The 19,835-nt window shown below is 48.8% G+C and overlaps 2 protein-coding genes across 3 annotated transcripts; one reads left to right on the forward strand and one right to left on the reverse strand.

The window, feature by feature from the left end:
* Nucleotides 1-1,363: 1,363 nt before the first annotated feature.
* LOC135817294 (uncharacterized) lies at nucleotides 1,364-14,366 on the forward strand. 2 transcript variants are annotated; one of them, XM_065330453.1, is made up of 9 exons: nucleotides 1,364-1,657; nucleotides 7,624-8,355; nucleotides 9,189-9,284; nucleotides 9,692-10,196; nucleotides 10,746-10,852; nucleotides 11,246-11,292; nucleotides 11,693-11,815; nucleotides 12,352-12,516; nucleotides 13,292-14,366. In XM_065330453.1, exons 1-9 carry the CDS (start codon nucleotides 1,577-1,579, stop codon nucleotides 13,602-13,604), a joined length of 2,169 nt encoding a protein of 722 aa, XP_065186525.1. In that variant the 5' UTR covers nucleotides 1,364-1,576; the 3' UTR covers nucleotides 13,605-14,366. The 2 variants fall into 2 exon arrangements, with proteins under 2 accessions (XP_065186525.1, XP_065186524.1); XM_065330452.1 differs by lacking the exon at nucleotides 1,364-1,657 and adding an exon at nucleotides 3,574-4,194.
* On the reverse strand, nucleotides 12,649-19,767 carry LOC135817295 (NF-kappa-B inhibitor-like protein 1). The gene is made up of 2 exons (XM_065330454.1): nucleotides 18,243-19,767; nucleotides 12,649-13,552 (listed from the first exon to the last, which is right to left on the reverse strand). The coding sequence occupies exon 1, from the start codon at nucleotides 19,435-19,437 to the stop codon at nucleotides 18,319-18,321; it is 1,119 nt and encodes a 372-aa protein (XP_065186526.1). The 5' UTR covers nucleotides 19,438-19,767; the 3' UTR covers nucleotides 12,649-13,552; nucleotides 18,243-18,318.
* Between the last annotated feature and the right edge of the window lie 68 nt (nucleotides 19,768-19,835).

Below are 19,835 nucleotides of genomic sequence, written 5' to 3' on the forward strand. Positions count from 1 at the left end.
CAAACTCAGAGTCAGTAGACAGTAAGACCATGGCTGTTGAGAGCCAGTAATAACGTAATAATATTATTGAATCGAGAATTTGAAAATAGGCAGATTAGATACACTTCCAGTTGATGTAGACCAGACTCGATCAGTGCCAGGCGCACTTCAGCTGCGCCTAGCGGCTTCATTCGGAGAAACTTCAGGGCCGATTCTGCTCGAAAAGCAGTGAAATATTTAATATTATTGGTAGAACCAGACAAACCTGATAAGTGATAGCCCTATTAAAGGCCGTCGGGGCGTCACAGAGCAAGCATGGACAAGCGAGCGCCATAAAATCGATCGCGTGCAGCAGCGAGCAGGGACTGCACGTCAAGTGCAGTCCATGAAAATTAATAATTATTATCAAGCCATGACATTCTGGGCCTGCCTCGGCCACGACCTCCAGCAACACAACCCTGAAGAACAGTCAATGACAAACAGCCGGAACAAACAATATGACCAAAACATTGCGATTTCCTTTTACGAACAGAAACAATAAGTGGGACTTGTTTGTGAATACTATTTATTTCCTCTCTAACAGACACATTAGTCCGATGATCAGTGAACGGAATCCTGAGAAGGCGTCGTTAGCTTCTCATTTCTAAAGCCTCGATTTTTTCACAATTTCAGCAGTTAAACTCGTCAACGTCAGCATGCTAGCTACATACACTGTACATGCAATCATAATAACTATTAATTTTTTGATTTTGCATGTACAAGGGGCTGATACCGTTCGGAAGAAAAACTTATAGTTATACTCAGTCTACACGTGGTAAGTAAGTTCTGGCCTACGTAATGCTGTCTAATACGGTGTCAGGTCGTCGTGACGTAAGGCTCCGTTGACATTGTAGTATTTGTAGACCCACCATGAATGGCATGATGTACTCCCAATGCCTTTGCATCGACGATGAGGCGTCATGTCAAGTTTACGTAACACATCTGCCGAAGGGAACACCATAATGTCCCACGACTCCGGCTCCCAGGCTCACCAGGCCGGCAGCAGCCAGGCCACAGTGATCACGTGTGTGCGGTCGTATTACAGATTTGCACTATTGTATTGGCATACATTCATGTACTCCAAGTAGCATGGTGAACATGGCCAAGTACTAGTGCATCAGCCATGGCATCATGCATTGCCACTACTCACACTGGCCTAGCACATACATACGGTGTAATTGTATGATTGTATGACTGTGCTAATACCATGGCCTGGGGTACACGGGTACAGACTCAGCTGGATCGCACCGGCCGACAGCGCGTCGGGATAGTGCTCGGCGCGATTGGAGGATTTTGGTCAACCTCTCGCAGTGGCAGCTGAAAACCTGCTCCCGCGCCGCTCTGAAGGTCAGACGAGCGAAGAGTGCGCGGAATTATGTGCCCCGTTTGACAGCACTGCCGTACCGTCCTGTCCAGATGTGCGGGCGGGAAAGCGTGAGAAAGCCACGCATTTCGCTCACCCAAGGCCAAGCTCTGCACTCAGGACCTTTGGCCTCCTGGCAGTTGTAGCTGCTGCGGGACGAGTTCCACCAGGTCTAATGCGATATGCCAATTTCTTATGTCCGCCGGTGATCTCCGTCCCGGCCTTGCTGTGTCGTCTTCTTCAGCATCTCATTGTCAAGCCCTGTGCATGTGGAAGGTGAGTAGATCTGCATGTTGGCACTGAGTCTTGGTCCCAATCCTGCATAGCTAGTTGCATGTGGCAATCGATCGGAAGCGGACGCTGGCGCTTGGCGTTGGTGCCAGTAGAGAGGTGCCTGCAAGATGCTGAACTCAGTTCTTGCTGTCGTGCAGCTGTTGCATCTGCCGCGTAGACGGCTGGAGCCCTGCAAGTCTATAATCATGTATGGCACTTGGTAACAGGCTGTACATGCATGTGAGTTTGTTCTTCGGCTTATGTAGCGGGTATTAGAGAGTCTACGGCTCTTAGTAAACGAGTAAATGGGGAAACCTAGACTAGTTAGAGAGTAGACTACGGGAAGACGAAGAGCTCGAGACGACCAGACGAGGGGAACTACATGCAATGGCGTTGGTAAAGTCTTGGCTTGAGTGAGGGGAACTACATGCAATGGCGTTGGTAAAGCCTTGGCTTGAGTGAATCCATCGTCGGTACGTGTGACCTAAGGCGAAGGCAGTCACTTCTGGTGCACTCTGTCAATACCTTGGCGTCTCGTGCATTTCTCACATCGACCCACAACTTAAACCGTAACCTGCGATCGATGTGGCAACAGGCGTGCGTGTACGTGGCGGGAGCATGAAAGAGAAGCGGTAAAGGGAACGAGAGTTGAAGATGAGCCGGGCTGTTGGAGATGACTTGACCCTTTGCGTGTTCGCGGCTCACCCGACGCGTTGTGGCACTTTCAAGTGTCTTCAATTCTAACAAGTAACATCCTTCCGAGTTGGCTTTACATGTTCTGCAATTGTTGGGCATGTTGGGTAGCCCTAGCCCTGCGTGCAGCCAGTAGCAGCATGGTCAGTACAGGGCTAGACATACACTGTAGCTATCTGCCAGTGATCGCCCATCGGTGAGCTTCCATTCAGCCTTGCAGGTCGCTCCGACGAGATAGGAGCGCGGTGCTGTCGTGTTGGACTTGCACTGCCGCTGGTCCGCCTGGTCACGGTGGCCAGTGCCATGCAGCAAAGGCCTCTTAGTCGTACCTTGGCTGACTGGGAATGCACTTCTCTTTCTCTCTTCTTTCTGTGCTACTACTACTAGTACTAAGGCAACAATGCCAGTGGATGCGGGTCTAACGCACATGTAGATGTTGGGGTCTAACGCACATGTAGATGTTGGGGTCTAACGCACATGTAGATGTTGGGGGCTCACACCTTCCACACAGTTAGTACGCTGGTTTGCCCGACCCACACATACGCAAGCTGCCATATTTATGCCTTTCACCCTAGCAGAACGCTAATAGCTGATACTGGTAGATAGAGAGACACGTGTTGGCGTGTGTACATGTACATGTACACGATTGTATGTAAGAACAATGAACATACTAAGCATGAAGATAAGCATTCGCGTTAAATTCGTCATGGCACGCTGTGCATTTCACCGCCTAAGACCAATGTAAGTCTATTTACGAAAGACAATGGTCATTTTTGACTCCAGTTCCTTCGCCATTCCGTGATCAGACCGTTACCGGTCAGGCCCTCGCATAACCATGGTAATCGCATTGTCTGTTCAGTTGATCCTTGGTGTACATGTACGTGTACTGTAATCAGGTTACATTTTGTTGAGAGGCGTCGGAATGTGTGCACAGTGTCTTGTCATTCGGCTCTCCAGTTACAATGGGTGCGCGTGCCACTAGATGAAGGAAGAACACTCGGAGGAAATTGGGACGGAGAAATACGTCCTTTGTCTTATCTCCACCGGCTAGTCGCAAGCGCGGCCGGTGGCGTAGATTGTCATTCAATGTGAACGTAAATCCTGGGTGAATCGCACTGTTCCTGCTGCTCCGCTCGTGCTACCAAGGTACGTTTATCTGCTGCCGAGATCTACTGTATAATATGTATTACTGCTGATGTCTCCGACCCCCCCCCCCCCCCCTCCCCCTCCTTAGTACACACGGTCTGAATCAACGTGAAGTGCATGCAGCGTTCCGCGGTGACACCGTGCGTGTGACTGCCCTGCTGGGTTCGAAGAGCGTAGGCAGTCTGTGTATCCTTCCAACTCTTCGTGTCCATGCTCTCACTTTCATCAGCCATCGCCTGAATGAACGCCTGCCAGACGCACAATGATAATAATATGAAAGATGGAGTTAGTTTAGCAGAAGACTTGTAGCTGGTTGGCACGTGCAAGCGTTGACTGCAGCACCACCCAGCCTTTACTCTCTAGACCGCTGTTGAAAAGCCTTGCTCTGAGCTGGCCACTGGCCATTATTCGGCAGAGCGTGGCCCTTGTGGCAAGCAGCTGCTATCCTGTACGCTGGCCTGCCTTTCCTGTTGGTGATGGTTTTCCGCTGCACAAGAGGCGCAGCTTCCTTCCCTGCTGTCAACTGAAGCATGGCTATCGAATCGATGTCCTCCACCTCTGCTGCGCATGGAGTTCTCTCCGATAGTGGTAGTGCTAGATCTAAGGTATCGAGTGGAGCTGGCAGTGGGAATAGGGTTCTGGCCGAGCGAAAGCATCCAGCGCTCTCGTCTTCTCGGTCCGTTGGCAGAGCGACAGCAACGGTAAGAGAAGTATTCGTGCTCCTTGTGCACTGCCGTGTACATGGGTCGTGGTTGGGTGGACGGATAAGCGACTTCGCCTCGGGGACTTCTGATGCCATGATGGGGCTGCTGGCGGTATCTACTGCAAGTGTGGACACTGCTACTAGATTAGGGAAACGTTGTTGATGGATGTGTGCAATTCGTGCATGCAGCTGAGTTGAACGCTGCTACGAGTATCTCGGTTATCTGGGGTTACTCTAGTCTTAAAATTAATATCCAGTACTTGTTGCACATTGTAGGGTACATTCAAGAGGGGAGAGGACAAATAATTAATTGAATTAGGCACAACTCAGAGTTCACGCTCTGAGCGACAACAAGGTAACTTTAACCGTTGGTTGATCGTAGGATTGTAGGGGGCCTGAACCATGTCAACATCAAACAGGAAAGTAACGTTCAGCAGGCACCAACGATTACTAGTACTAGTACATGATCACGTCTAGCCTGGGGCAGATTATTACACACATGCGTGCACTGTGAGCGCCGCCTACCTGGCTGCAGACTGTGCAGAGCCAGCCCAGGGAGAAGGAAAATGCCCCCCCCCCCCCCCCAATACACACCCGGAAATGATTACAATGTACTGAATGTAGTCGCAGTGGATAATACAATCATGCAGCAGTGCCGTTCCTAGCAAGATGTAAACATGGTAATGATACTACTGCCTGATGAGAGGAGTATCGGTAATGCCTAATGCCGGACTAAGACTTAGTAATGTAATACTAATCGTTGTGCTGCTAATATAATTGGGCAAGCCTAGACCAATGATACTGACACTCCCAGGTCCTAGGCTAGGATGTGCGCCAATGCGGGGCAATGGTTTATTTTGCCAACCCATGCCATGGCCTGGGAAGATTCGCCACGACACGTGGCGCGGTGCGACTGATGGCACCTAACCAACCCGTGGAACCCATCGATAGCGCATCGGATCCGAGCAAGCTTCCGACGGGGGCAGAGAACGCATCAAGGGCAGGCGCTGATGAGTGATGGCTTGATGCAGTGTGGCCCGAACTGCTTGCTGCATGCATCGTCCAGAAACGCCTGATCTGCCGCGGCCTAGACCATTAATTACCATGATTACTGGCCGTGTTTTTTTGGAGCTTTCCTTCGTTTCTTGCGACTGCAAACAAATCATGTAGATCTACTGAATGATGTAGTTGAAGAGGCTCGTGTTCACCCCGCTCTTCAAACAGCGAACTCGACTTTCTCCCTAGTCAGGGACATTTGCGCGATGAAACGCATGTAAATTGTAATACCTACGGAGAAGAAACGGAAAGCAGCTGCATGTAGACGCGTCTATTGTAACGTTAGTGGTCCGTCGGAGGCCCGTCGTCACAGACTCAGTGGCGGCAAACCATCTCTGTTTGGGCAGAAAACTGACGCTCGTCGCTTGGCGCACCATCGTTATGGAAGATCGCGGTTAGCAGTGGAAGCAAGGAGGTATAGTTTTCTTGGCGATAATACAATACTGTTAGCAGAGAGGTCATTCCTTCCAGTATTTACCAGATCTGATGACCGTCAGACATCATGCATTAGCCTACTTGATATTCAACAAATTGCGGAAATTGTTAGATGGCGAAGTTTTGAAAAAAGGGTGTCGCTAGAGACCAAAGGAATGTCGTAGATGAATTTCATGGTGACTCAGACTCAGTCAGAGTGCTACGGTAGGATCAAAAGGACTGGTGGTGCCTAGTGGTCACTGCCCGGACGTACACGGGTCGCCGCCAGGCAATTGCCGTCGGTTATACTTATAGTGCCTGACTCATCAGCGGAGCGATCAAGCTCAATATGCAATTATTGCTGTTGGGCCAGGCGGTAGTCTAGTCGCGGAGCGCGCGGTGCTTCACAATGTGAATTGCCCGTCGATTGCTCGGCCAGGAAATCGCCACCGCAATCCTCGACGTGTCATTCACGGCCAGTCTTCACTTGACTGGCGCATACAGCGTCAACATTCCTATTGTTCCGCAAATTACGCAGCGCACCTCACACAGGCTTCAACGTGCCACGCCACGATCATGTTATTCGGGGGTCATGTTGTATGGTGGAGGTGTGTGTCCGTTTGCATTCCGCCGCCGTCATCACTTGGAGTATTTGGTGAAGCCACATGAAAATGAATTGTCTATTGAGGAACTCTCTGGAGGCAACCTTGTGGATAATATTGGACAGCTGAATGGGAAGGAAAACTAAGTACTTGGGTGATACCCTATGCAGTGCACTGTATGGGGTTTGCTAGATGTCTTTGTTTACTAAAATGTATGCACATCACTGGGTTAGTCCTGGTATGTGCCTTCGTTTTTCTGTATAGCTGTGCCGGTGTGGGGAGGTTCTGACGATACTTGACCGGCCAGTTGAGTTGCCACGTACAATGTGGACACCACCGGCACCGCGCATACAAACCTTGACGATATACAGTTAAACCTGTCTAAGGCGACCGCTCAAGGGACCTTCAAAACGTGGTCTCCGTTACCAGGTTGTCATCTTATCCATGGTGATTTGACTGGAAATAGCATCCTTTGGTCCTGGTTGCAGTGGTCTTCTAGGACAGGTGGTCGCCTTATCCGAGCGTTCGCTTTGACAGGTTTTACTGTAATGGGTCATTACGCCATAGGGTTTTGTGCGATTAGAACTAGTTTGTAAATACAATCATATATGTTTGTTTTCGTGCTGGTTCTATGAAGGGCATTGTATACCATGCACAGATTGTTGATTTCAAAATGACTGACACATTCAGCAAGTCAAAGGGAAATGACTGTTGCTGTCAGGGGCGTGTCCTTGCCGGTTCATGGCTTGCCCATTGACTAGGTGATTGATTGGGCTCACTTCTCGCCAAACAGTGTTTCACTGCAGTGGGCCGGCGCTGATAAGTCAAGGGTTTGGGGCAAGGACCCCCTCCCCATGTGCCGTGTGTGTGAGTGAGAGTTATGCTTGTAGCTAGTAGAGATCGATTAGAGCAGTTGGCTATCTAGTACCTAGTCCACAATTACTGGATCACTCTCCCCTGGGTGTCCTCAGCCCCTGGTGTGAATTTGGAAGTGCCAGACCAGTTGCCGTAATGCTAAGGGCGACAGGACATGCGTATGCAGATAGGTATACAGTGGGTGTGATATTCCAATCATGTACCTCGACCACATGATATTGTTTTGCCACCCTCTAATGAACGCATTCCGTTCGCATCCGCACAAGATCAAATATTCGGCCTTCAGCCACTGGCATCTGTAGCATAATCATATTCTTTTGGGAAACAATGATATGCATGCATGTACTGTACTGACAATTTTGTACTGTATGTGTCTGTGTGTATTGTGTGTGTCTGTGTGCATGTACGTACGGCTATGTGCGCTGCTGTGTGTGCTGCTGCTGCTGTGTGTGTGTGTATGGGCATGGTTTTTTTGTCAGGCTGCGGCGAGTAGTAGCAACAGCTCCAGCAGCGCAGCATCACCAGCACAAAAGCCGATCAGCATACGTCGCTCGCACAGTAGTGTTACTTGCACATCAGTGACAGCAACGCACTGGCAGACCATAGCCGAGGACTCGGATTGCAATCCGCCGCCGCTGCCGCCCAGACCGCAGCCCGCGACGCCCACGTCCTCGCTGAGTCTTAAACTGTGTGTGAAGCGTAGCGGCCAGCGACTGAAGAGGGCTATAAGCGTCTGCAAAAGTCTCCCGCCAGCACCACCAGTCTCGAGCCCTGTGATACATTCCGTGGCTGCAAGGAGCTTGAGAAGTCGTCGGAATAGCCTTCCGTCAGCGGTGTTGCACTCAGCGGCCGCAGATCCGGCATCGGCTAGTGGCTTGAGTCGCAAACACAGTGATGCCGCTCTGAGCACACGTCAAACGCATCCGTTTGGACGACGAGCATTACCCAGAGAACCCGGCGCAGAAGCCCCGGCCAGCACTGCTGTTTGCCAGCTGGAGAACACAAGACCGGCAGCAGCAGCAGTTGAGCCGGTACGCATACCTGCTGCGCAAATACGATCAAACAGAGTGCGGCGGCACACAGTGAACCGCAGTTCCCCGCGACCCATCTCTCAGTCGAGCACGTCCGAATCAGACTCGGCCTCCTCACCACGCATCATCATGTCTGCACCACCGATAGCCCCACGGCCTGCACACACTCTCACGGAAAAGGTATATACACGTACAGTGCACACACACTCACAGAAAATGTATGTACATGACTGTACAGTGCACACACTCTCACAGAAACTTGAGGTATGTTCACGTACATGACTGCTCAATGAAATCCAGTCGCGTCACTCAAGTATGCGCAGCGGGCGTTGCGCAGCCGTAGACCCTGCGAGCACTGGCCTGCGGAATGATGCAAGACACGAACTTGAGTGATGCAATTGGATTTCATTGAGCAGCACTGTACATAACACTAGAGTCTAAGACTACTAGCAAGAGTAGATAAACAAGAGTGTGCAACTCGCGGATGGGTAGGCCCACGGCGGAATTTTTTGTTGACGTAATCTTTTCGACGACGCACGAGCTGCGAGTCTTTCGGAAAGTTTCCCTCGTGCTCTTGGCCGGCTTTACACTACAAGGTCGGTGCCCAGCACGTGCTCTCACACTGCTCTGCGGTGAAATGCGCGTTCTTCTGAAAAAAAGGTGACGTCAACAAAAAATTCCGCCGTGGACGGGGGTATCTGCAGATTGTGCAGGAGAGATCCGGAGTTGCACACTCTTGTTTATCTACTCTTGCTACTAAGCATAGGTGGGTTACGAACTTATGAAGCGTTTGTTTTGTTCCAATCATCAGTGGATAATGCAAAGCTAAGCTAAAGTCAGACATTGAATGAAGCTAAGGTTAAATATTCAGGTGCTGCTATAAGTGCAATAACAGTTAGAGCTTATGGCAACGATATTAGATGACAAATGCAACCCACTGCTGAACACAACACGCTCGACACACTACAGAGAAATGACTGTTTTCGTGCTTTCTTTTGTGTTATGCTCATCAGTCATCGAGTGGTAGCAGTGGCTACAGCAGCCGTGGCCAATCTCCAGCACATCGTCAGTCCTCCGCACCAATCATTGACCTCACACCAGACACTCCGGTAAGTATATATCTGCGATCGCAGGCAGTCCCGTTATCCACAAGAAATAATTCTGCATGCATGTATACATGCAAAGCAAAATAGCCATGGTGTGCTTTCCATGCTGATCTATGTCAACGGGAGGACGAGAGGGTGAACGCCTATCGCTAGTGCCTTACTAATGGGTGTTTTGCATTCAGATGAGCTTCCACCCACAGTCAGACTTGATATGGATACGATAGATCTGAAGCCAAGGGGACATTTATATGAGGTGAAGGAGGCTTTCCCTAACTCGGATTCTAATACCCATAATAAAATCTGGAATCGGCTACCATCATTATACCCTGTGCTGTAGATTGTATAATTATAATGTCGATGGCTAACCGCACATACATGCTGCACTGCCTTGTTGTTTCTTGTACGTGCAGCAGCGGCGTCGTTTCAAAGAGTCCATCTCCCTACCGATTGGCCAGTCGTCCTCCTCCGACCAGGTGTGCGAGTCACCCACGGCGACGTCGGTGCCTCGAAGCGGTCGCCGCGGTAGCCAGGATAGCGGCATCTTGCCGGCGGCTGCTGATCAGAGTCCTACCGGCGGGGCCAGTGCGCACGGTCCTAAAGGAGTCAAGGCGGGCTTGAGACGCATGGTGGGCTCGTTGAAGCGCGGCGGGACAACACCCAAGAAGAAGCTGCCTGCGGACGCATGCCTGAGCCCGCCGACGCCGGACATGACTGTCAACTGTGGCTGGCCAACGCTGAGCCCAGCGCAGCTACAGGCCAGCGACGAAGCCTTGCTGCGCGCGCATCGCTCCCATCTGCCGCTCCAGCGCTGCTCTGCGTCCGGTTCCTCTGTTCACTCCATGATGCATCAGCACCAGCACGATCGAGCAGCGGCAGCACTGGGCGCATCGGGCCGTCGTGATCTACAGCTGATAGGTAGGGCACGCAGCATGGCAAAATTTAATATCATTGGAACCACTGTACCGTTAATAATAATAACTACTTGAAGTACATATCATCGGAACCACGGTAACTTACAGTTACCATAACCTGAAATGATGTTCCAGCCTCTGGAACTATCATGGAGATGCCCATACTACAGTCGCGGTCACTGAGATCCAATCCAAAGTGCAACACTGGTGCCCCGGACCAGTTACGATTACATCAGTTTACTTGTACATTTGTATGGCAAGCCACATTCGTACCACTTGCAGGGCGCCAAGGGCAAAATATGCACTTTGGGTCTAACTGACTTCACCGAGCACAGCTGTATCTTCAGTTACATTACTCCCTCGAACTAATGACTTTTTGCATGTCTCAGTTTGAAATCTCCGTTGGGTAAGAATGAGAACAGCAGAGTAGTCTCTGGGTTTCTTGTGATTTCCCAGTCAGGAATGTCATGTACCTGTGACGGCTGTGCTATAAACGAAATTGCATACTTGCCAGTAACGTTGTGCGACTATCATCTGTACGGTACACCTGCAGGCCGAGCCCATTCCTTGCCAGCACACCCAGTGCACGCGCCAGCACACCACCACAGCCAGGCCAATCGACAACTGTCTAGTGGCCAACTAGAGCACACCAACACCGTGGTAAGGCTGAGGGAGGCATTTCTAGTCGAATGCCACGCGTGCATAGCATCTATACCTATACATGTATGTCCATATCTTTCTTATCCGACTGGTCCGGGATCAGGCACTGCCCATAACTTCAGGGTGGGGGTAGGAGGGTAGGTTACATGTTGGTTTATCATCTGTAGTCGCCGTGGCTAGTGACATGTGATTACAAACAATTCAGTACATTTAAAAAATGCCGCATACGTCTGTGAAGTTTGTACTTGAAGATCAAACTTTGTACTTGTATAAACTATAAACCCATGCGTCCTATCTTGTGCAGTGATGGGAAAGAGATGAGTTTCAACTTTCATAAGTGTTGCAATTCGTGACGGTCTGTTTCTTCTGTGTGCACTCACTGATGCTGTGCAGCTTGCCCGTAAAGGGTCCGACTACAATTCGAGGTACAGGCCTTTCGAGTAAGTGCAGAGACCTGTCTACGCAAACGCACGCTGCTGCTGCAGTGAATGTTACCCATGATAAGTTATCTTTCTATTCAAACCGAAACATTTGTGAACGACGACAGCATGCTGCACTCAGTTTACCCAAAGACACGGTAGTTCTAGAATGCTGAGAAAGAGCGCACACGTCAGGTTCTCCAACGACAACATGTTGGAAAGTTTCACAAGTGTTAGGTACCTTCTACCGTACATTCTACAGCCTCTTCCAGCTGTAACACATCACACTTTATTGTATTAAAGTCTTCTTCGACCTTGGGTTTTACTGTAAACAGGAGTGACATATATTCAGGGCATGCATCTGCATCTAGCACATCTAATTAGTGCTAACCCTGCTGTGCGTGTGTTTTGTTTTGCTCAGTTGGTTCTTCGGTCGTATGTCACGTGAGAGAGCCCACCGACTACTCAGTGAACATGGTGCTGTGGGCAACTTTCTACTTCGAGAGCGTGACACGTGTCCCGGGGAATACGCCATTTCCGTCAAGTAAGTCGGCTTTCTCAGTTTCTGTGCCGTGTCCTGCGAGAAGAGGATTGACCAATACCCTAGCTATAGAACTGGCAACGTGCAGAATGCCATGCTTCTGGGTCGTTGCACCATGCACAGCCCTGCTTTTCAAAGTCAGGGCCTCAGGGGTGTTTGAGGCATCCTGTTGTAAAGAGTTTGACGTGGTGAGTGCGGTGCTTGTTTCCTTTCCCTTCATGTCTGTGTATCCCGACTTTGGGCAGATGCCCAATCCCAGATGGGTCTCTTGGAGGTGGCAAGTAAGCTTTACTCAAACTGGGACGTGAACCCCATACTTGAAAGACCAATGCTCCGCCATTTCGCCAACCACACACGTTTCTGGCTGTTCAAGTTACTAATAATCCAGAATGCGAAGCCATTCGAATAGCAGCCGCAACAGCACCAATCCCGCAAACCACTGTCTGAAAACATCACCAAGGCCCTGCATGTGACTGTCCTCAGTGTCCTGTAAAACCTGCGTATTTCTCTCTCATTCTCGTTCTCCTTCTCTCCCACAGAGTGCCGCAGACAGTGCTTCACTTTCGTGTGTACAATGACGAGCACGGCTATGTGTGTAACAAGGACGCTGGGCCATGCCCAACGCTCATCGACCTTGTTCGCTACCACACCACCATACCGTTGACAGGCAACGGCAGTGGATCGGACGACGTCTTCTATTTGGGGTGAGTACGCGTGTGCTTGCCTTTGCAGAGCAGCCAAGCTCGTACTTCAAGTACAAAAGAGATGTTTCGCATACCGCGGATGGCCAGCACAGGCAAAGCTGTTGCTTCCAAGACCAGTCACCCACTACTGGATCACATGTTGTCAGCCATGTTGCTTTCACTGTCACACACCACAGATACTACAGATAGTACAAATCATATAAAAGACATAGTGATTTGACAATAATGTACAACAGATTGTGTACAACAACCATGGTGTAGATCCAAGAGGGTGGAAGCTAGCTCTACTGCCCACCTGGATGACCACCCGGACAAAGGGTTCAGACGTACTACTCAGCACGGGAGTTGCACATAGGCTGTGGCAGTTCACTCTTGGTATCAGCTACACGAATAAGAAAAATGCTCCAGGCAATTTACTGCTTTCAGGACAAGCACGTCCACTGTAATAGGAAAATTCTCGATAGCATGCAACTCATCTGCAATGGTCTGCAATGGTCCGCAATGGTCTGCAATGCTCCGTAATCTATTAATAACAGTCATCATTGAATGAAGGAGTTGATTTGTGTTGAAGTTTTCAAGGGAGCGGAGAACAGGGCTGGAACACCTGGTGTACAATTTAGTGAGCAATTGGAATTTTCGAAAACACTCCCAAACACTTTGGCCCTTCCAGGAAGACGCATGGTAGATATGTGCATTGTTTGGGCGAGACGGAAGAATTTAAAATTGGCATGCCAAGAAAACGTGTACGGGTTTTTCTTCTTGCTGTGTTGTGCAGGCACCCACTGAACAGGGCCTTGATTCCGGTATCGGAGGGCTTACCCAGCGTAACCAGTAGCTCGTCGTCCCTCGTCGGAAGCAGCGCAATCAGCCGCCAGAACTCCAGCGAGCTTCAGGATATCAACGAAGAGCTGTACCTGGAGCCGCTGCAGTGTTCAGCGACGCCGAGCGACTCTGAGGTGTCCAAAGCCGACGAGACCGAAGAGGACGCCGAAGGAGAGGACGATGACACAACCGTAACGCAGCAAATGAATGGAATCTACATCGATGAGAACAAAGACATCATCACAGAATCGGAAAGCTCAGCTTGACAGCAAACACCAACCCCCAAGTGCTGATCAGATTCGTCTTACTCCAAGGACAAATTACATTTTTCTAGTTGTTGCTGGAAAATGTACCCCGCGCTCCCCTCCCCTGTTGTTACTGACCCCAGAAGCTGATGTATGGTGACATGCATGCCTTGAGAAAACGTTTTGAGATTTGCTCCATACATCCAAATGAAAGTCATACTCCTGCCGACATAGGATATGTTCTAGTGGCATTGACAGGCTAGTTCTTCCCCATGTCAAGCATGCTGTGTAACAAGCAGAATGAGAAGGCATTGCTTCTTTCTTCATACTTTTGATTCAGTTGAAAATGTTGATTGGAGGTGTCGCGAACAGAACAACGCGGACTTATTAGTACTGCCCGGAAGAGCACATTGGTGCTGGCTTTCCCGGCAATTGTGGCTACGCTTATGTCGTGAGAGCTAACTGGCAGCACCAGGGGAAAGTGTGCAGAAAAGCTATACAGTAGCGTCGGGTGCCAAAGACCGAACAGGCTAGAATGCAACCAAGCACAGAATACTGGAATTTCACAAATTTTCGGTGTACTTTTATTTTCGGTACTTTCGGTGCATCTGTTCCATACCTAAATTAAAAATTTCAATACACCGAACAACACACTAACACACATCATCCAATAGGGAACTGTCTCTCTGTACTTAAATTTTCTGTTCACCTAACCTGGCCTTTTGCCCTCATACCGAAAATATTGAGGACCTAAAATTTCTGAAATTAGAGTACCAAAGTATACACGGTGAATCAACTGTGCAAAGAACATAGTACATGTACAATGAAAATAAGAACAGCCCAGCCTATGCTACGAGGCTGACCCCCAGTTCTTCTGAACCCAGCAGTACTGTAGGGACATTGAGAAATCTGTGGAAAGATCTTTAGGGTTTTAGGGTGAGTCATAGAGACGATGCAATGATCTAGATATTTGCTCTAGCCATAAATGGCATAAGAGTTCATGTGGGAAGAATCTAGAAGAAGTGAAAGGCACTATTTCTTGCATCTAGAATGGAGCAGGGAAGACAAGAATGGATCAATGCAGGTGCTTGCTGTAAGACCCGGAATATTCTGCATCCATCTCGCTGCATTGTTTCATGATACAGACAGTTCTCTGGTGTGCTCCATATACAGGGTGGATGCAAGTATGGCACCCTGATGCAATGCAGGCTCATGCCTGCGTCATGCACATACCGTATGGCAGCGCCTTTAAAGCCATGGCCTTATAATCGAAACATCGCTGCTTTCCTAGATAGAATGGAGCAGGGAAGACAAGAATGGATCAATGCAGGTGCTTGCTGTAAGACCCGGAATATTCTGCATCCATCTCGCTGCATTGTTTCATACTACAGACAGTTCTCTGGTGTGCTCCATATACAGGGTGGATGCAAGTATGGCACCCTGATGCAATGCAGGCTCTTGCTGCGTCATGCACATACCGTATGGCAGCGCCTTTAAAGCCATGGCCTTATAATCGAAACACCGCTGCTTTCCTAGATACTTTAGATGCAAAATGACTCACCCAATACGCCATGCCATAAAAAGTCCCAAGTCCACACAGAAATTTCAATCTAAATCCACCTGTTCACCCTTCCTGCTGGGCTGTAAGTTTGTTAGCATGTACTTATTCCTTCATTTTTACAAAAACATACTTGAAATGTCATTTCATTTATGAAGCCCATGGCTTTATAACTGAGACTGGCTTTTTAATCGAATATACCGCCATGGCTTTAAAAGTGCGGACATACGGTAGGTATTGTGTGCAACAGATCATACAGACGGAATTCCGGAAGCAGTCATGGTAGGAACAGTAGTGTAGCTGGCCCATCTTCTTTCTTTTTGCGGGGTGGGTTTACAATAGGCACTGCCCTGAACTGCGATCTTCGGCCCAAACATCCACAATCATGCTGAACGAAGGTCGAAAGATTCTAGTGTGCACATGCCCTCTGTGCGCCTGCAAGGGGCACAGCAAGGCCCGGGGATAACTGTCTTGAAGCATCCATACACTGCCATGACTGCTTCCTTCAGCATGAACCTGCATTGCAACAGGGTGCCATACTTGTACCCACACGTCAGCCGATCGGCCTGGGTGCATGCACTCCGTACCCAACGCTGTGTAGAAAATCCCAATAAGTTATCCTGTGTGCGGAGCTTACTGGAAAGCTGTATGCAGTGCCGTACTATGAAGAATAATGCAGAATATTCCAATCATTTATTGATCTAGACTTGAAATACATCCTGGTATCTGCATTCTTTCACGTACATACATGCACATGGACTTGGGGTTACTAGTACTTGTTGACCCTCTGAGAATCTCGTCTAACAAATACATGTACTACAGTGAAACATCAGTATAAACTTTTATAGTACCCGGGACATAACCTACTAGTACTATGACATAACCTACTAGTACTATGACATAACCTACTAGTACTATGACATAACCTACTAGTACTATTACATAACCTACTAGTACTATGATATAACCTACTAGTACTATGATATAACCTACTAGTACTATTACATAACCTACTAGTACTATGATATAACCTACTAGTACTATGATATAACCTACTAGTACTATGACATAACCTACTAGTACTATGACATAACCTACTAGTACTATTGACTATAACCTACTAGTACTATTGACTATAAAGTACTATTCTTCGAAGACCCTGCAGTAAGCTATTCCAGTAATTTGACCTAAATCCTTGGATATACAGTTCTAATTCGCGATTCGCGAGATTTGCACCGGTAAATGTTTGCGATTGGAGTCAGTAGACCCATTGCGCAATGACGTAATTTGTACCATAAACACCCTTCACAGCCACCTGAGGGGGGGGGGGGTCGTCTGGGGTGTTGAACAGTGCACTCCTGATCCCAGCATACTCACAAGCATTACTCATGCATTCCATATTTGGCTGTGAAGGGTGTTTTTACGTCATTGCGCAATGGGTCAATTTCCCTAGTTTTTTACTACTTCGAAGTACAGTTCTAATTATCGCGCCAGCTTACTTTTGCGATTTCACACCCATCGCAAAAACTGCGAAGGATTCCAGGTCGCACAGTAGTCACAGCCCAAATTTGCTAGCAATTCTTTGAGCAAAATATCGGATGCGCAAGTTTCCGGCAAGTTTTGAGCAAAATATCGAGTTTTGGTGGGCTTTTCGAAAAATCCAAGGCTTCCTAGGGACTTCTCAACACAATCAGTCGCCAAGGTTGAAAACAAGCACAAAAGTTGTAGAAAACAGACTCATAGCTACATTTCAGTGGAAAGTTGAGCATCAGCAGGAGCTCAATCAAAAATGTCGTCGTCATCAGCGACAATTATCGTTGAGTTTTCCTTGAAACTCATTTTATCTCGAGCAAAACCAAAGCAAAATACCGACGGAGAAAGGAAATGCCAAGCAGAATATCGAAAAATTTGTGGCAAAATTGTGCGGCAAAATATCGATGTAGGCCGAGCAAATTTGGGCAATGACTATCGCACAGGTTTTCCGGTTTACAGCATCCCACGTGACTGTTACTGGCACAGATCTTGACCTCTCACCCATATACAGCTCTACAAGTCGATTATCACAGAGTGCCTGCACCTGACGTACTTGGGTACATATAGAGGTCAGTTCAAAGGTCAAATCAAGTGCACCATTACTGATTTACAGGGGTGGCAGCTGAAATCCGACCCCTGATTTTCGTGCTCAAGTGCATGCACTGGCCATGGCTGCAGGGCCTCTATTTTGGTAGTGTACAGGCGCGCGTGCTGTTTTTTTTTGCAATGTGAGTGCACCGAGCTGGGGTCGGATTTCAGTTGCCACTACTGTATTTAGATGAGTTCAAAGGTCAAATTCCGCCTAGTGTTGCAACACTGCATGGAAAACGAGTTCTCCCATATGCAGCATCGAAAAATACTGCACACTCTGTGAGAGCCTTGATAGAGCCTTGATTGGTTCCATCTATGACAACACTAGTACGTATTAGTCACGTAGGGTATGTATAGCCCTTGGAGGTACTATGCTACACTGATGTTTCACTGCACATGCATTCAGTGTGGAGAACTACAATAGCCAGACATACGCCATAGTGGTGGCCGCACTGAAAGCATGGTTTCCTGCGCAGCGATCCGGGGGAGCAAGTTGTACACAGCGCAATAATTTTGCTCAATCATGGGTATATCAGCCAATACCGCTCTATTGATCTTTCTTTTGCAAGTACCGTAAAAGTCCGTAAATAAGTACGTATTTACTTTCGAATTTAGTGACCACACCCGTACTAACTTTCGGGCGGGTACTGACTTTCGGGCACGAACTAACTTTCGGACCTGACTTGTGTGTAGTGGAGAAGTCATTTTCATGTCGATGTACATGCCAAGTGCTGCATGTGCGCATCGTACCGGTACTTATTTCGGGCAGTATGCATATCGGGCTTGACTTGACTTCAACAGACAGAGCCAAAAGAATGAAGGGGGTATTTCTTTCGGGCAGGTACTTATTTACGGACTTTTACGGTAGCTAAGTACGCATGCAGTCCACACAGCGACACAAGAAGGCACTCCTCTACTCTATCAGGCATTTTCTAATGCCAGAGCATGGCTGGGCCAGGGGCAGTGATTTTACGTACCTGTGCTCTCTGTTATAGGCGCCAGACACTGATTAGCAGCCGACAAGACAGCCGCCAAGCAATGGTGCAGATAATATCAGGTGGTAGGTAGGAGCGCAGTTAGCGCTTGCGATAGGGCTGTCACACGCTGGATAACACGCTCGCGGTCCTCAGCAGCCAACACCGCGCCGAGATGTTGCACGAATTTGTCCGGGTGCCAACGGCGCAAGAGGCGATGGATGTGCAGCCGTATCTTATCCGCAGCAACGCCATCCACAAGAAGCTTTGCCATTTCGGCTGCTGGGCCCCTGCATGGCCAAGGAATGTCATGTTCAAATAACGTGGCACCTTTCTCTTTGGCACTTTGCAGCATGCGAAGGAACTGCATGTCATGGTCAGAGGGAAGGCGAGTAGCAGTGGGTTTCCGAGTCCGTACTTCAGGCTTTAGAGGGCCAAGGGTCTTGCGTTTCGGCGGTGGTGACGCGCTGGATTTTCTCGGCTTTCGCTTAGCCTGAGGTGATGCATGTCGTTGCTGGTGGCGCTTGCGACTCAAGGTATCTCCCAAGCGTGTCATGTAATCACTTAAGGATTCGTACTGATATCCATCATCGAAGAAGCGCCATTCGCTGCCATCCGCTTCATCAACATCTTCCAGGGCACTATGCATGAGTTTCTCCTGCCATTCTGTCTCAGCACTGGCGTCAGAACTTGTCACGGCTTCTAGTTCTTGCATGAAGCGCTCATGGTCAAAAGACGGAGACGCACTGGCACTGGTACTCCGTTTCTTCTTCTTCTGCCGGAGTGAATAAATCATCGGCTGTAACAAGTGTCGCGGTGACATGCCCAGGCCGTTCTCAGCATTGTAGATAGATGCTTTAGCCCAGAGCAGGGTCAAGATCACCGAGCTCATGCTGCTCCATGAGCGCGAGGAGCGGTGGTTCTGTAGCCTCCGCACTGCAGAATGCAGCGGCGTGTTCAGATCTGCGTCAACGCTGCTCACATCGACTCCCCCACTCACAAGGCACACGGCTATCTGCTCTAGGCCCTGGCTGCATGCATCATGCAGTAAAGTACTGCCGTTGCTCAGACTGGCAGCTTCATTGACAACAGCTTTAGACTGGCCACGCAACAGTCGCTCAACGTCTACCAGTGAATCGTCCTCCACTGCATGTTTAAGACGGCGCCTGAGACGACGAATAGAGGCCTCATCACTCATTCAGCAGCACGGTGATGTCCGAACTCGGAATACAGCCTCCTCCGTCACGTCAGCCAGCTGGTTACTTATGTTCATGTAATGTACAAAATATGAAAAATAATGGAAATGCTAGACTGCCAGTCAACACGCCACCACTATCTCCAAAAATTTACAGAAAGGCACCGTGCACTGCGTGCTATGCAAGAAACCTAAATGGCTAAATGAATAAACAACGAAACATAGTTATGACTCGTAGACCAAGGCAGAGCTACAGCATGGTAGAGCTAGCTGCGATCGACGCAGAAATTTATCTATTGATATTGATAAGAACAAAACTTTGTTACTTCAAGAGCGCAAAGGAAAAACATCCAGCCAAAAAAGAAAAAGAAAAAAGATGACGACGTCGACGATGCCTGTGT

This window comes from Sycon ciliatum, chromosome 5, assembly GCF_964019385.1.
Source record: "Sycon ciliatum chromosome 5, ocSycCili1.1, whole genome shotgun sequence".
Taxonomy (NCBI): Eukaryota; Metazoa; Porifera; class Calcarea; order Leucosolenida; family Sycettidae; genus Sycon; species Sycon ciliatum.

Bases quoted from the DNA above. Each gene is read 5' to 3' on its own strand.
- LOC135817294 (XM_065330452.1), top strand. From the start codon at position 4,024: ATGGCTATCGAATCGATGTCCTCCACCTCTGCTGCGCATGGAGTTCTC. The intron at 9,285-9,691 runs GTAAGTATATAT...TTGTACGTGCAG, and splicing joins ACCTCACACCAGACACTCCG to CAGCGGCGTCGTTTCAAAGA. The intron at 10,853-11,245 runs GTAAGGCTGAGG...GATGCTGTGCAG, and splicing joins TAGAGCACACCAACACCGTG to CTTGCCCGTAAAGGGTCCGA.
- LOC135817295 (XM_065330454.1), bottom strand. From the start codon at position 19,437: ATGAGTGATGAGGCCTCTATTCGTCGTCTCAGGCGCCGTCTTAAACAT.